At 65.3% G+C, this 12,695-nt stretch overlaps 3 protein-coding genes across 5 annotated transcripts in view; 2 read left to right on the forward strand and 1 right to left on the reverse strand.

Annotated features, from left to right (window-relative positions):
• Positions 1-1,873, reverse strand: part of LOC109488397 — a 3,626-nt gene extending 1,753 nt beyond the window's left edge. Inside the window, exon 1 of the mRNA XM_019792743.2 lies at positions 903-1,873. Within this exon, the coding sequence (XP_019648302.2) occupies positions 923-1,846 (924 nt within the window). The 5' untranslated portion in view covers positions 1,847-1,873 and the 3' untranslated portion in view covers positions 903-922. The remainder of the gene's footprint in view (positions 1-902) is intronic.
• On the forward strand, positions 1,798-5,086 carry PTGDS (prostaglandin D2 synthase). The gene is made up of 7 exons (XM_002929895.4): positions 1,798-1,994; positions 2,689-2,828; positions 2,934-3,010; positions 3,676-3,792; positions 3,923-4,024; positions 4,627-4,652; positions 4,940-5,086. Exons 1-6 carry the CDS (start codon positions 1,881-1,883, stop codon positions 4,650-4,652), a joined length of 576 nt encoding a protein of 191 aa, XP_002929941.2. The 5' UTR covers positions 1,798-1,880; the 3' UTR covers positions 4,940-5,086.
• A 133-nt stretch (positions 5,087-5,219) lies between these two features.
• LCNL1 (lipocalin like 1) lies at positions 5,220-9,179 on the forward strand. 3 transcript variants are annotated; one of them, XM_034664858.1, is made up of 7 exons: positions 5,220-6,282; positions 6,668-6,807; positions 7,271-7,344; positions 7,434-7,544; positions 7,831-7,932; positions 8,211-8,233; positions 9,051-9,179. In XM_034664858.1, exons 1-6 carry the CDS (start codon positions 6,184-6,186, stop codon positions 8,231-8,233), a joined length of 549 nt encoding a protein of 182 aa, XP_034520749.1. In that variant the 5' UTR covers positions 5,220-6,183; the 3' UTR covers positions 9,051-9,179. The 3 variants fall into 3 exon arrangements, with proteins under 3 accessions (XP_034520749.1, XP_034520748.1, XP_011214909.2); XM_034664857.1 differs by having other exon boundaries at positions 8,211-9,173; XM_011216607.3 differs by having other exon boundaries at positions 7,831-9,173.
• Positions 9,180-12,695: the final 3,516 nt, after the last annotated feature.

A 12,695-nucleotide genomic window follows, 5' to 3' on the forward strand; every position in this document is an offset into this window, starting at 1 on the left:
CCCCCCGCACCACCACCCCCTCCCCTGCACCACCACCTTCCCTTACTCCCATCTTTTTCTTAGGTGTCTCCTGTCTCTCTCCACCCCACCCCATTGGCTTCTGCCCAGGAAGCCAACAGCCCCCTGCCCCCCCAGCACCATGAAGAAGCAGGAGACCCTCCACGGTGGGGGGGGGATGGCGCCCTGCTGATGGAGCCCCACGGTGCTTCCGTCTGTGCTCCCCTAGTCTGTGCTCCCCTAGCCCCAGGCCACTGGGGAGGGGGCCTCACGTCCCTGGCCTGGATGTCAGGGCTGCAGAAGTGCCAAGGGAAGAAGAGGCCGGGTCCAGACCAGCGGTTGCCCAACCCCTCCCAGCCGCCCACTCTCAGCCCTTCCCACAGAACCGCCACACCTGTTGTGCTGGGATTTCTGAGATCCCACCTCAGAAAGGGGGAAGGGCCGGCCCCGGCAGGACAGGATCAGCCACCGGCAGTGGCCACATAGCAAGGGTCTGGCCGGGGCCAGGAAGCCTGTGGGGGCTGAGGTGCAGATGTCCCCACCTTGCCAGGACCCCTGTGGACCTGGTACCCACCCTCCTGCCCCCACAAGGTGGGTGACAGCGCCCACGCTGGTCCCATTCGGGGAGCTGACCTGACCCCATGCCTCCCCCCTGATCATTTCTGAACAGCCCTGTGGCCTCTCCAAAGCCAGAGGCCGGCCCTGCCAAGAATCCGGCTTCTGGGCAGAAGACTGCACCCCCCCGAATGGGCTGGGTCTGTCTGGAGATGGCCGGCTCCTGTCCCCTCATTGACCATAGCTAGAGCCCCTCTGTGTCTGCGCCCCACAGCTGGAACCCTTTCCCCTGCTTCATTTTCCCTCCCAGGGTCAGAGCCCAGGCTCCTGGCCTCCCCCAGGATACTCACACCTCTCCAGCTCACAGGGGTCAGCCCTTAGCTGAGGCCCCACTGGCCTGGGATGACCTCGGGCTGAAGCGGAGGGACAGGTGACACCTGTGAGAGCTGAACAGGGCCCAGGACCTCAGAGACAGCCTGTCCACCAAGGAAGGCCTCCCAGGCCAGGGGTAACCCCGAGTCCTCTGATGGCAGGAGGCACTGTGAGCAGTCCCCGTCTCAGCGTATGGACCAAGAAACAGCCTGAGTCCCACATGCTGCTCCTGGGCCAGACTGCGGGGCGGGACCAGTGTAGCTGGAACCACACACAAAGGGTGGGCCTGTGCCCAAGGCCAGGGGGGCCCGCGGCTGAGAAGGGTGCCCCAGCAGCTGGCTGTGGGGGAAGCTGTGCCCAGCACGCCTGGCCTTCGGGCCCCACTTCCAGGGCAGATCTGGTTACCCTGGTTACCGTGGCCCAACTCTGCCATGACCATCCAGCCTGCTGGGCCTTTCAGGACCAAACCCAGACAGTGCAAATCCCCTCCCAGGGTCCCTGGGCTTGGAGAGAGAATGATGGTAGGGCTTGTGTGAGGGGGTCCCAGCCCCAGGAAAGAAGGGATCAGAGGTCCCAGGCAAGGCCGCGCCAAGGCACATGCCCCCTGCCCCCATCCAGGCTGCCGGGCTGCCTCTCGGACTGGGGAGAGGACCAGCCCTGCGGCCTCTGCACAGCCTCTGCCCTCACTCCGCCGCAGGTGGCGGGGCCCAGGCAGTCCAGTCAGAGCCTCTGACATAAGCAGCCCTGTGGGGGGCGAGGCTGCAGCTGGGCTCCACCGCTCTGTCCTCCCCCACATCACGAGCCTCCAGTGGGCTGTCCTTGGGCCCTGGGTGGAGGCCAAGGCAGGCCCATAAATAGGGGTCTCTCCGGTGGCCTCTGCTCCTCCTGCCGGCCTCCCTCCCTCTGCCTGCACTGCTGGCATCACAGGCCCTGGTCACACACTCAGCTCCAGGACAATGGCCGCTCTGCACACGCTGTGGATGGGGCTGGTCCTGCTGGGGGTCCTGGGAGTCCTGCAGACGGGGGCCCAGGCCCAGGTCTCCCTGCAGCCCAACTTCCAACAGGACAAGGTGAGGGGCTCCCCTGCCCAGTCCCCCAGGCAGCACAGGGCCCTGTCAGGGGAGGGGGGAGCTCTCTGGGGCCGAGTTGTCTTCCTGGGAAGAGGGGAGCTGAGCGGAAGGAGGAGTCTGACCACAATCACCCCCGTCCCGGGCCTGCGGCAATTCGCTAACGGAGAGAGCGGAGCCGCTGTAACCCGACCGGCAGGGAAGCACCTGCTTCCGTGAGCGCGCACACGGCACGCGCGGACACGCGGGCCGAACGCGTGCCTGCGCCATCCAACCACGGTCCCTCCTCTAAGCTCACGACGCCCAGGGGAAAACACGCACACGTACCACACCTGGGTCCCAGGACACATGGTGCTCGAGCGCCGACGGGGAGGGCCCACCGGGATGGCCCGGAGACCCGAGGGCGCGCAGGGCCGCCGGCACACGCTCAGTCGGTCCTCCCGCCCGCGCGCCCCGCCCCGCGCCCCTTCCCGAGCGTCGCAGGCGCCCTGCGGTCGGCCCGGGCAGCCAAGGCCGCCCCAACCCCTCTAGGGACGGCCCGGGCGCCCTCTGCCGCCCGCTCCCGCCACCGAAGCAGCTGGGCCTCCGGGGCGCGGGGCGGGGCGCGGCTGGAGGCGGGGGGAGGGGCGGGGCCGCCCCCCACCCAGGTCCGCCCCGGAGGGTCCTGGCCGACCCGGGTGGGGTCCGTTCGCCGCAGTTCCTGGGGCGCTGGTTCACCTCGGGCCTCGCCTCCAACTCGAGCTGGTTTCGGGAGAAGAAGAAGGTGCTGTCCGTGTGCGTGTCCGTGGTGGCCCCGAGCGCAGACGGAGGCCTCAACCTCACCTCCACCTTCCTCAGGTGCGCCGGGCCGGGCTTCTGGGGCCCAGAGCTCCCCGCCCCATGGCCACGGCCCAGGGACAGCCCTTGGCCTGACCCCTGACCCCTTCGGTGGCCTGCCCACAGGAAAGAGCAGTGTGAGACGCGGACCCTGCTGCTGCGGCCGGCGGGACCCCCGGGCTGCTACAGCTATACCAGTCCCCGTGAGTGGGGCCCCTCTAGAGATACCCCCGGGCCGGCCCTGGGCCGGGGAGACCCGCCTGCCCCAGCAGTCCATGAGGCGGGCTGGTGGCCACTCCACCGGGGTCAGCTAGTCCGCGGTCTGGCCCGGACCCGCCCCAGGCTCAGGGGTGGGGGACCACGAACCCTCTCTCTTGGGCACTGGATCTGCTTTGGAGCTGACCTCCAGGCCCCTCCTTGCCCCCCCATAATGGTATTGCCTCAGGCAGAGCACACACAGGGCAGGCCACTCCTCTCCACGGTCGTCCAGCCCAGGAGTGGGGCCAGGGGCCTCTTCACTGCCCACCCCACCATTTACCCCCTTCCTTGGGGATGGCTTCCCACTGGGAAATCTTTCCTCTTCCGGGTTCTGGCCGAGGGGTTTGTGGCTGCACCATGAACCCCTAATGTTCTGGTCCTGTGTGTCTGCTGTCCCCCAGGACTTCTGGTTTGAAGACCCTGGGCCCTGCAGAGTTCAGGGGCGGTGCAGGCAGGAAGCTGGGGCTGGCCGCCTGTCTCACTGGGGGAGGGTGTCACCCCTGGCTCCGTCCCACAGCGAGCCCAGGGAGAGAGCACCCCTTCCCAGACAGAGGTGGGCCGGAGTTCTGGGGACAGGGTCCCCAACTGGGCTTCTCTCGCGGATTCCCAGACTGGGGCAGCACCCACGACGTGTGGGTGGCAATGACCGACTACGACGAGTACGCGCTTCTCTACACCACGGGCACCAAGGGCCTCGGCCAGGACTTCCACATGGCCACTCTCTACAGTACGCACCCCCCACCAGGGACTCGGTCTGGCCTGAGATGGGGGGCTCCAGGGGGGCCCCCAAGCTGCGGAGGTGGGGGCAGCCGAGACCTCCCCCAGCTGAGGCCGGAGGCTTCTCCTTCCTGCCCCAGGCCGCACCCAGACCCCGAGGGCCGAGATAAAGGAGAAATTCACCACCTTTGCCAAGACCCAGGGCTTCACAGAGGATGCCATTGTCTTCCTGCCACAGACCGGTGAGGGGGGGCTGCTAATCTGATGGGGAGGGGATTAAGGTCAGATGTGAGGCAGACAGTGTCCTGATTCAGGGGAGGCTGAGGGGTGCGGTGCATCCGGCCAGACCGCCCACTGACCACTGACCGGCACACTGCGGCCTCAGGAGTGGGGGCAGTCTGTTCTCACCCCAAGACCTTGGCCAGCAGCCCCTGGGCGGGGCACAGGAAGGTACTCCGTTTCCAGGAACACCCCCTCCCACCTCCCCAGTTTCACCAAGTGCCGGTGTTCCAGGCCCCTGATCAGCCCTCAGGCACAGGGTCCCCAGCCCGGGGGTGGGGGGCGCTGGAACAGAACCGGGGGGGGTGGGGTGCTGCAGGAGCACCCAGGGGCTCAGGGCCTGGGGCTTCCCTGAGGCAGGCAGTCTGCTCCGGGCCCAGATGGGGACAGAACCTTCTTTGTGTTTGGAGGAGGGGAGAGAGTGACAGAGTGGTGGACTTTGCAGTTTTGGGGGGCTCCACTAGACCAGCTCTCCAGGGCTGCAGAGAGGGGCAGGCAGCCCAGGTGGTGAAAGTGGCCGAGGCCTGGGGCGCTGACCACAGTTCCCGGGGCTCTTTCTTGGCAGATAAATGCATGGAGGAGCACAAGTAGGTGAGTGTAGGGTTGCGGGCTGGCTTCACCCAGCAGTCCCCACTCACACCTGCCAACACCCACCCCACCGTGCCAGGGTGGTCCCAGGGGGAGGAGCTCCACTGGGGTTCACGAGATTCCTGTAAGAGGAGCTGGAGGCTGAAATAGGAACCCGTGGGGTCTATGGGAAGGGAGGGTCCTGGAGGGGCTCACTCCTCTGTGGCCTGGAGCCCGGAGGACTCTGGGGACTCTGGGCCAGGAGGGGTGGTGTTGCCTGCCCCACCCACTGGTCCTGCTTTCTCTGCCAGGTGACCCCGGCCCCCAGGACCTGGCCATCGTGCCCTGCTCTGCTCTTACCTCCAAGACCCCCAAGTCCCCAGCCCTGGCTCCTCCCTGCCCCCACCTCTGCCCCCTCAGGCTTTCTCCTGGCTCTGAGAATAAACCCCGGAAGCAAATCAGTAGTCCAGCTCTTGCCTGTCTGTCCTGCGGTCCTCACTGCCCACGGCCTGGCTCTGGCCAGCTCCCTGGGGACCTAAATACACCCCACTCACTTTGGGCCTGTTTTCCCTTCCCCCCTGGAAAGTCTCTGAGGTTGGCTCTTCGTGACATCCCCGAGGGATGGGCAAGGGCCCGCTAGTGTTCGCTCCTGGTGGGGCGGGTCTGAAGTCAGGACAGCAGAGGAGCCCACCATGCGGCCCTCCCCCAGTGCACGCCAGGCTCTGACCGCGCCACACCCCCTCCAGCCACACTCCCGCAAGCTGCCCCTCCAGCCAGCTGGTTCTGGGCTGGGGCCCAGTCGCCTCCTAATCCCTGGGCAGGTGCCCAGGCCTGCCCCCTTACCCCAAGTCGAGAGAGGCCTGAGGCCCAGGGGAGCTTTGCATCCGCTGGGTTTTTGAAGTGTGGGGTTAGTACACTCAGACTGGGACGGACTGAGTGGGCTGACGACCGGACACCCTCGCATTCCCTCTGGCTACCGTGGTGCCCCCTGTCCCCCGTGCTCCGGACCCGCCCTTTCACCAGACCCCTGGCACCAGAGTCACCCCTGGGCCCCGGAGCACGGTCTCCCTGACCAGCCTTGCCCCGCGTCTCCCGCTGCCCGCAAGATTCCAAGCCCTGCCCCGAGCCCTCCAGCCACCCAGTGTGCAAACCCACTGCATCCCGCCCACCAGGCCCCTGCCCCGGCAGACCACCCAGAGTTGCGAGGCTCAGAGGTGATGGTGAGCTTCTTGGCAGGCTTCCTGGAGGAGGGGGATCGGGGGGTATGTCTGAGCTGAGATCATGGGGCAGACATCCCAGAGAGCCTGCCAAAATTCTCCTCCCCCTGCATCGAAGGGTCTGAAAGTATCAGGAGGAAGTGCCACCGGGGTGGGCGGGGTTCGGTGGACACCTCGGCCAGGCTGCTGCAGGGCGCAACCCGATCGGAGCCTAATCGGAGCCTAATCGCAGTGGGCTTGGTCCCAGGCCAGCAGGCCAGCCACCCCAGGGCATTTGGGGGTCATAAAGGCTGGGCAGGAGAGGCCACCGCAGCTGTCCCGCTGAACCGTCCTCCACGATGCTGTGCAAGCTGCTGATGGGCTGTGTCTTCGCCCTGCTCAGGGCGTCCCCAGGCCAGGCCCAGGTCCCCATCCAGGACAACTTTGACGCCAGCCAGGTGGGCCCAGGCACCGCCATGCCAGACCCATTCCCTCCTCCTGGTGGATGACCTCCCTTGCTTCTCCATCCGGGTCCCAGGGGCCGGCATTATCCCCAGAAAGCTTGGAGGGCCAGAGAAGCCCAGGCCTGCCCCCCACTCTCTGGTCCAGGCTCAGCTCAAATCGGGGGGAAGGGGAGACAGCCCCATCCACCTGCCCCATCAACTGGGGGGTGGGCTGGGCAGGGGAGGACAGCAGGCCCCTCAGGCCGGTCTGTGGCTCGTGCCCTCCACCACTCCCCCGGGCCTCAGCTCTGGACGAGGGGCAGCCGCCGCTACCCTGCTGGGTCAGAGTTGATGTGGGAGCAGGGCCTGTTCCCCAGCTCTCCCTGCATCCTCCCTGTAGTTCCAGGGTACCTGGTACATGGTCGGGGTGGTATCGGATGACCAGGGCTTCCTGGACTCCAAGGACGACCTGAAGATGCCCATGGTCTTGGTGACCCCCTTGGCCAATGGTGACCTGGCCCTCAAGTTTGGGTACTCTACGTAAGTGACCCCGCAAGCCCCACCTCAGGCGGGGCCTTAGACCTGGCCAGCGTGAGGCCAGAGGGGAGCCCCTGAGAGCCAGAAGCGTCCCTGGCACCGGAGGGAGTCGGACCCAGGCCCCCTGTGCCGTCAGGCTGCGGGGCTCAACCACGGAGGGGCCGGTCCGCAGGGGATGCCTCCACCCGTGGCCTGGCCACAGTGGAGTCCCATCCCTGTGTCTGCGTGTGGGAGTCTGCAGGGGGGACCCCACACCTCCTGGCTGTGTGTCCTTGAGCAACACCTGCCCCCTGCCCCGAGAGGGTTTCCTCGCCTCTGAGCACAGGGCAAGGGGGGCCCAGGGGTGCCGGGCAGATTGAGCACTGGCCCACCCCACGTGGTCAGCAGTGCCCAAGGGGTGGCCCTCTGCCACGTGGTCGGGCAGTGTCTGCAGGCCACTCACGGTGCTGCGGCCCCTCCTCCCCAGACCCGATGGCGGGTGCCAGAAGATGGACGCGACGTTCACTAAGGGTGCTGTGGACGGGCAGTTCAGCAACGAGGGTGAGCGGGACTGGCCGGGGGGCTCCTGAGCCAGGCCGTGGGGGCGAGGGCCCAGCCAGCCGCAGGCTCACCCAGCTCCCGCCCCTCAGCCTTGGCGCAGACCGACATCCGTGTGGTGTCCACCGACTACAAGCATTTCGCGGTGCTGTACGTGGAGACGCAGAAGGGGGGCGTCAGGAACGTCTGGCTGCAGCTCTACGGTGGGCTCCCCCACCCCCCCACTAGTCACTGGGCACAGGCCTCTCCTCTGGGAGCCCTGCACGCACGGCTGGTCTGGACTGCTGTGCACATTCCAGCAAGTTCCAACTGCATGGCCGGTGGAACCACAGTCCCCGTGTCTCCTCGGGACCCCCACCCCGTGTCTGTGGTAGAGGGGTCCGGACTCCTCCCCACCCAGCCCCTCCTCCCCGTCACTCCCTTCCCCCCGCCCCCACCCCGTCCTCCTCCAGAGCCTGCCCTCTGCTCACCAGCGCTCCCTGCCCTCAGCCCGCGCCCCAGAGCTGTTTCCCGAAGGTGCACAGCAGATGCAGCAGCTGGCACCCCAAGTGGGCCTAAACCCCAGCCAGGGCGCCCTGCTGCCCAAGTCAGGTGAGCGTCGTCCCCACACCGGCTCAGGGCTGTGGGAGACCCCAGACTCAGACTGCGAGGGCCAGGCCCCGAGGCTCACTCCCCAGATGCGGGCAGCAGCACCAGGGGCAGCCCTGGCCGATCCGGGCCAGAGGAGGGCCGGACGGTGCCCTGGCTGGTGACCCACCGGGAGGAGATCGCTCGCAGGCAGGGAGGCTTGATTATTCAGGGAGGTTGGGGCCCCCAGCCCTGGGGAAGGGAGCCCTGGGTGGTTCCTCAGGCTTCACTCTCCCCCACAGACCAGTGCGCTGGAGCCTTCTAGGTGAGTACTCAGGGGTGGGCCGGACACCACCCCCAGATCGTGCAGTGCCCAGTGCCCTGCTGACCCCTGGGGGCCTCTCTCAGCCAGAAGGCTGCATGGTGGGGGTCCTCATCCTGGGAGCAGGGTGGGGGTGGTACCATAGAATTGAGGTGGGACAGCAGGCAGCGGTGGGGAGGAACGGAGTGGGGCCCTGGGGTGGGCCCAGGGAGGGCAGGAGGAGGCGAGAAGACGGTGCTCACCCCACTGCACTTGCCCTGTCATTTGCAAGGAAGGATCCAGCCCAGGAGTGCCAGCGGTGGGCGGGGGGCCCGTGCTCAGTGTACTGGGCTCCCCAGAGACCGTGCGCCACTTCTCTGTCACCCCTCCCCCAGCACAATCTCCTCAAGCCCACAGCTGCCGCGCTTTTCTCCCACGGGTTCTGGGGCCAGGGAGGGACCCCTTGCTCGGCTGGGGCCGGCCGGGGCAGGCGCGTAGCCCGGGAGGAGCTGAGGCTCTGCTCGGAGGGACGCAAGCTTATCCAGACAGCGGCGTCGCAAGGCCTTCCCTGCCCCCCCGCCCCCCCCCCGTACCAGGGCACCAGACTGGGGGTGTTCCCCTTGCTCAGCCACCGGAGCTCCTGCGGGCACAGCGGGCCTCCTGGGCCTTTGGGGTCCTCCCAAACCACAGCACAGAGCAGGGATCTGGGCCTCTTCTGTCCCCCCAGTTCTCCCCTGACCTCTGGCCCCAAAGTACCCGCAGTTCACTCCCCACCCAGAGCCAGAGGAAAGGGGGTGTGAGCCATTGTGTCTATGTCGGATAACATCCCTCTTCTTTGAAGACATGTCCTGCAGGTGCGCCTGGGCAGCTCCATCGGTGAGGGTCTGCCTTCAGCTCAGATCATGATCTCAGGGGTCCTGGGATCGAGCCCCGCATCGGGTTCCCTGCTCAGCATAGCGCCCGATTCTCTGTCTCCCTCTGCCCCTCCCCTGCTTGTGCTCTCTCTCTGACAAATAAAAATCTTAAAAAAAAATAAAAACACAGCCCTGTCCTGCCAGATTTCTGCCTTAATTGGGGTCCTTATGGGGTAAGAGGTCACAGAGATAAAGAGCCCCACGCCCTGAGGGCCCCAAACAGCCCCTCCACACCTGCACCCAACCCCTGCACACCCAGCCCTTGCCTTTGCTGTCCTGACCCACAGGCCAGTCCCTGGCCCACCTGTGGACACTTGGAGGCAGGGACCTGCCCCGGTCTCCCCCCACCCCCAGCTTGAAGCTTGACACCAGTCTGGAACTGAAGTCCTGGGGTCGGGACAAGTGTGTGGAAGGTCCAGAGAGACAGCCCCCCCACACGTGTGACCTGGGAGCCCACCCACCCACCCTGCCTCCGGACACCTGGGCAAGGTGCCCACCGAGAAGGGCATCTGATGAGAGATGCTGTCTGATCATTTGGCTTCCTATGGACCAAGGGAAGGGGTGGAGGTTAGCAGCCGCAGCGAGGGTTTAAAGTGCAGAGGAAGGGACGCTTGCCCTCCTGGGGAGTGGTGCGGAAGTCTCGCCACCAGCTCTGCGCGCCCACCAGCCTCTGGACCCCCTGCCCTCCCCCACGGATCCCCCCTCACAGGTCCCCTGGGAAGGACCTGGAGCGGGGAGATGCAGACTGCCCGTCACAGCCTTCTGGATACCCTTTCCTCGGAGAGAGGCTCCGTCCTGGGGTGGGGCAGCCCCACGGGACCCCTCTGGGTCCCAGGAAGACTGCCCCCAGGCTCCGCAGATCCGCCCAGGGCGCATCATCTCATCCTGCACCACCCCACTCCGACCACACGGGGGCAGCCCTTAGCCAGTTCTCTACCCAGAAGCCGGGGAATTCTGTGCGCGGCCCCTGCTCTGCTCCCCACCGCCCCAGGGCGCCCCATCTCACTGATAGGAAAGGCCAAAGTCCTTAGCTCGCCAAGAAGGCCCTCCCTGACCGGCCCTCCTCTGACCGCACCACCTACCCTCTTTCCTTCAGTCCCGCTGACCAACTCCGGTCCCTTGAATGTGCTGGCCCCCCAGTCGGCCTCAGAGCAGAAGGGCAGGGGGTTCCTGCCTGGGGACCTCTTCTCCCAGCTCTCTGCTTGGCTAGCTCGCTCTGCCCCTCTGAAATCTTTTGCTCAAATACCACCCTGTGTGCTCCTCCCTAGGCCTCTGGGACCCCAAGCCCTGGCTGCCCTTGGGCCTCTCTAGCGGCCCCTTCTCTAGCTCAGGGAGCTTGCAGTGCTGTGTGCCCTGGGGCAGGAGGTCAGCCCTGGCTGCCCTGCCCCCCTCCCCACAGCCACCCAGCTCCCGGTGGCGGTGGTGGGGCCTTTTTTAGCCTCTTCCCTTGCCCACGTTTGAGGCCCCACCTGCCTTGAGCCCACACCCACGTTCGGTAAGACTGCTTCCTGCAGAGGGCTAAGGTGCCAAGACCCGGCCACCCGGTACATTTTCTAGATATTTGTGTAATTTTTTAAAGCAGGTTTTTAGGTTTTCTTACCACGCTTTAGAGCGAATCTTTGCTTCAGGTCTTGAACTAGGTCCCGGGGGCTGTTGTGACAAACCTGGTGACTTAAAGCATAACGTTTACCTTCTCACGGTGCTGGAGGCCAGAAGCCCGAAATCAGTTTCCCCTCGGCCAGAAGCTCGGGGCCAAGGGCCGCACCCCCACTAACGGCTCCGGGGGAGCCTCTTACCTCTGCTACCCCCTGGCGGCAGCCAGCACCCCGGACTTGTCGCTGCGTCACCCCAGTCCCTGGCCCCCTGGCCACACTGCCTTCTCCTCCTCTTGGTGAAACCTCCCTCTGCCTCTGGGACAGCATTCGGATAACCCAGGAAAACCCCCCCATCTCAAGACCCTTACCCACAACTACAAAAATCGCTTTTCCACACAAGCTGACATGGACGGGTCATCGTTTTGCCTGCCTCGTTCTTCCTGAAAATGTGGTCCTAGGCCCCAAGCACTGTGCCTGGAGGAGCTGATATCTAAGGGGTCCTCGGAGCTGGGGACTGCACGCTCACATCTCCAGACACGGTCCTCCGCTAGAGTCTGGGTGCACAGCGGTCTCACCATCACCATCAGAGTTCATATAGCAAAGGGGTGGCCCCTCTCCAAACCTGCCCCCGCCCAGTGGCCTAGGGGCATTTCTGCACTCCCCAGCTGCAGGGGTCAGTGCGATCCCTCCCTCCCTCACCGCCCCCCCTGCACTTGGAGCCCCTGGCCCAGTGTCCATCAGCTCTGCCCTGAGGGACTCAGCAGCCCTCTGCTATTCTCCCTGCCCCCCCAGCCTCCACCCCTGTAGCCCTCAGTGGTCTCTCCTCAAGACACTCAACATGGGCTTTATACACGGAAATCAGTTGTACCACTCCCCACCCCACCCCTGCGTACGCCCTCCTGCAGGTCCCCACTCTGCATTCCTTCATCCACAATATTTACCGAGTGTGTCTGTGCCAGGCAGCGTTCGAGCACTGAAGGTCCAGTGGCAAGTAAAACAGACATAAAGGCCTGCCCTATGGACCTCTGGGGGGAATGGGCAATGAACACGATAAATAAATGTATTAGTCACCTACTGCCAAATGTTACCCCCCTCAGAAGGTTCCGCTGGGGGGTCTGCATGCCAGCCCCCTCATTAGCCCTTGCCGGGCCTTGGTCCTTTGCCACATGGGTGTATGCCCAGGGCTGCCACACGTGGTCATGGTGAGTAATTTGAGGAGAAAGAAGGGCCAGCCCGTCCCTTCTGCAGTGTTCTCCTGCTGGAAGCAGCCCACATGCAGGGGAGGGATGTGGAAACGCTTGAACACAGGAGGCGGGATGGCTGGGGCCGTCTTAGAGGCCGCTGCCACAGTGAGGAGACCAGAATGTACTTTATGTAGTGACGAGTCTGGAAAACAAGCACATAAAGCAGGAGAGAGGACATGAGATGTCGGGCGGGCTGTTGACCTTTAATGTAAGGGGACTAGGGAAGGCCTCACTGAGAAGGTGACCTTTGATGGAGGACCTGAAGGAAGCATGTGAGTCGGGGGGGGGGGGGGGGGGGGGGATGGGCGTGCCAGGGCCCTGTGGCAGGAGCCTGGGGTTGTCAATCAGGGGAAGGTCAGGGAGGGGCCAGGCTCAGGTGCAGGCACGCGGGGGACACATCAGCATAGCCTGAAAACCCACCAGCCGCCCTCCCTATGGCCGCCCTGGGGTCACCCTGGCCCTCTTGCAAAGCCTTGAGCAGAACTGTGCTGTGCCCACCGTGGGCTTTCCTCCATGGCTGCTCCCTCTGCCTGGGATCCCGTATCCCGGGGCGCACGGCCCCCCTCTTGCCTGGGTCACAGCTCAAACGGCTGCCTGAGAGTTTCACGTCTCCTGTTTATTATTCGTACATCCCATCAGATCTCAGGGCTCCAGGAGACCAGGGGCCTTGTCTGGGGGTGAAGATGTGCTCCGGGCCTAGGACGGCAGGAGGCACGAAACAGGTGCTGGGCGA

This window comes from Ailuropoda melanoleuca, chromosome 7 (assembly GCF_002007445.2).
Source record: "Ailuropoda melanoleuca isolate Jingjing chromosome 7, ASM200744v2, whole genome shotgun sequence".
Classification (NCBI taxonomy): Eukaryota; Metazoa; Chordata; class Mammalia; order Carnivora; family Ursidae; genus Ailuropoda; species Ailuropoda melanoleuca.

Excerpts from the sequence above, each read along its gene's own strand:
- PTGDS (XM_002929895.4), top strand. The coding sequence starts at position 1,881 with ATGGCCGCTCTGCACACGCTGTGGATGGGGCTGGTCCTGCTGGGGGTC. Across the intron at positions 2,829-2,933 it reads CTCACCTCCACCTTCCTCAG|GAAAGAGCAGTGTGAGACGC; the intron begins GTGCGCCGGGCC and ends GCCTGCCCACAG. Across the intron at positions 4,025-4,626 it reads TGTCTTCCTGCCACAGACCG|ATAAATGCATGGAGGAGCAC; the intron begins GTGAGGGGGGGC and ends CTTTCTTGGCAG.
- LCNL1 (XM_011216607.3), top strand. The coding sequence starts at position 6,184 with ATGCTGTGCAAGCTGCTGATGGGCTGTGTCTTCGCCCTGCTCAGGGCG. Across the intron at positions 6,283-6,667 it reads ACAACTTTGACGCCAGCCAG|TTCCAGGGTACCTGGTACAT; the intron begins GTGGGCCCAGGC and ends TCCTCCCTGTAG. Across the intron at positions 7,345-7,433 it reads CGGGCAGTTCAGCAACGAGG|CCTTGGCGCAGACCGACATC; the intron begins GTGAGCGGGACT and ends CCCGCCCCTCAG.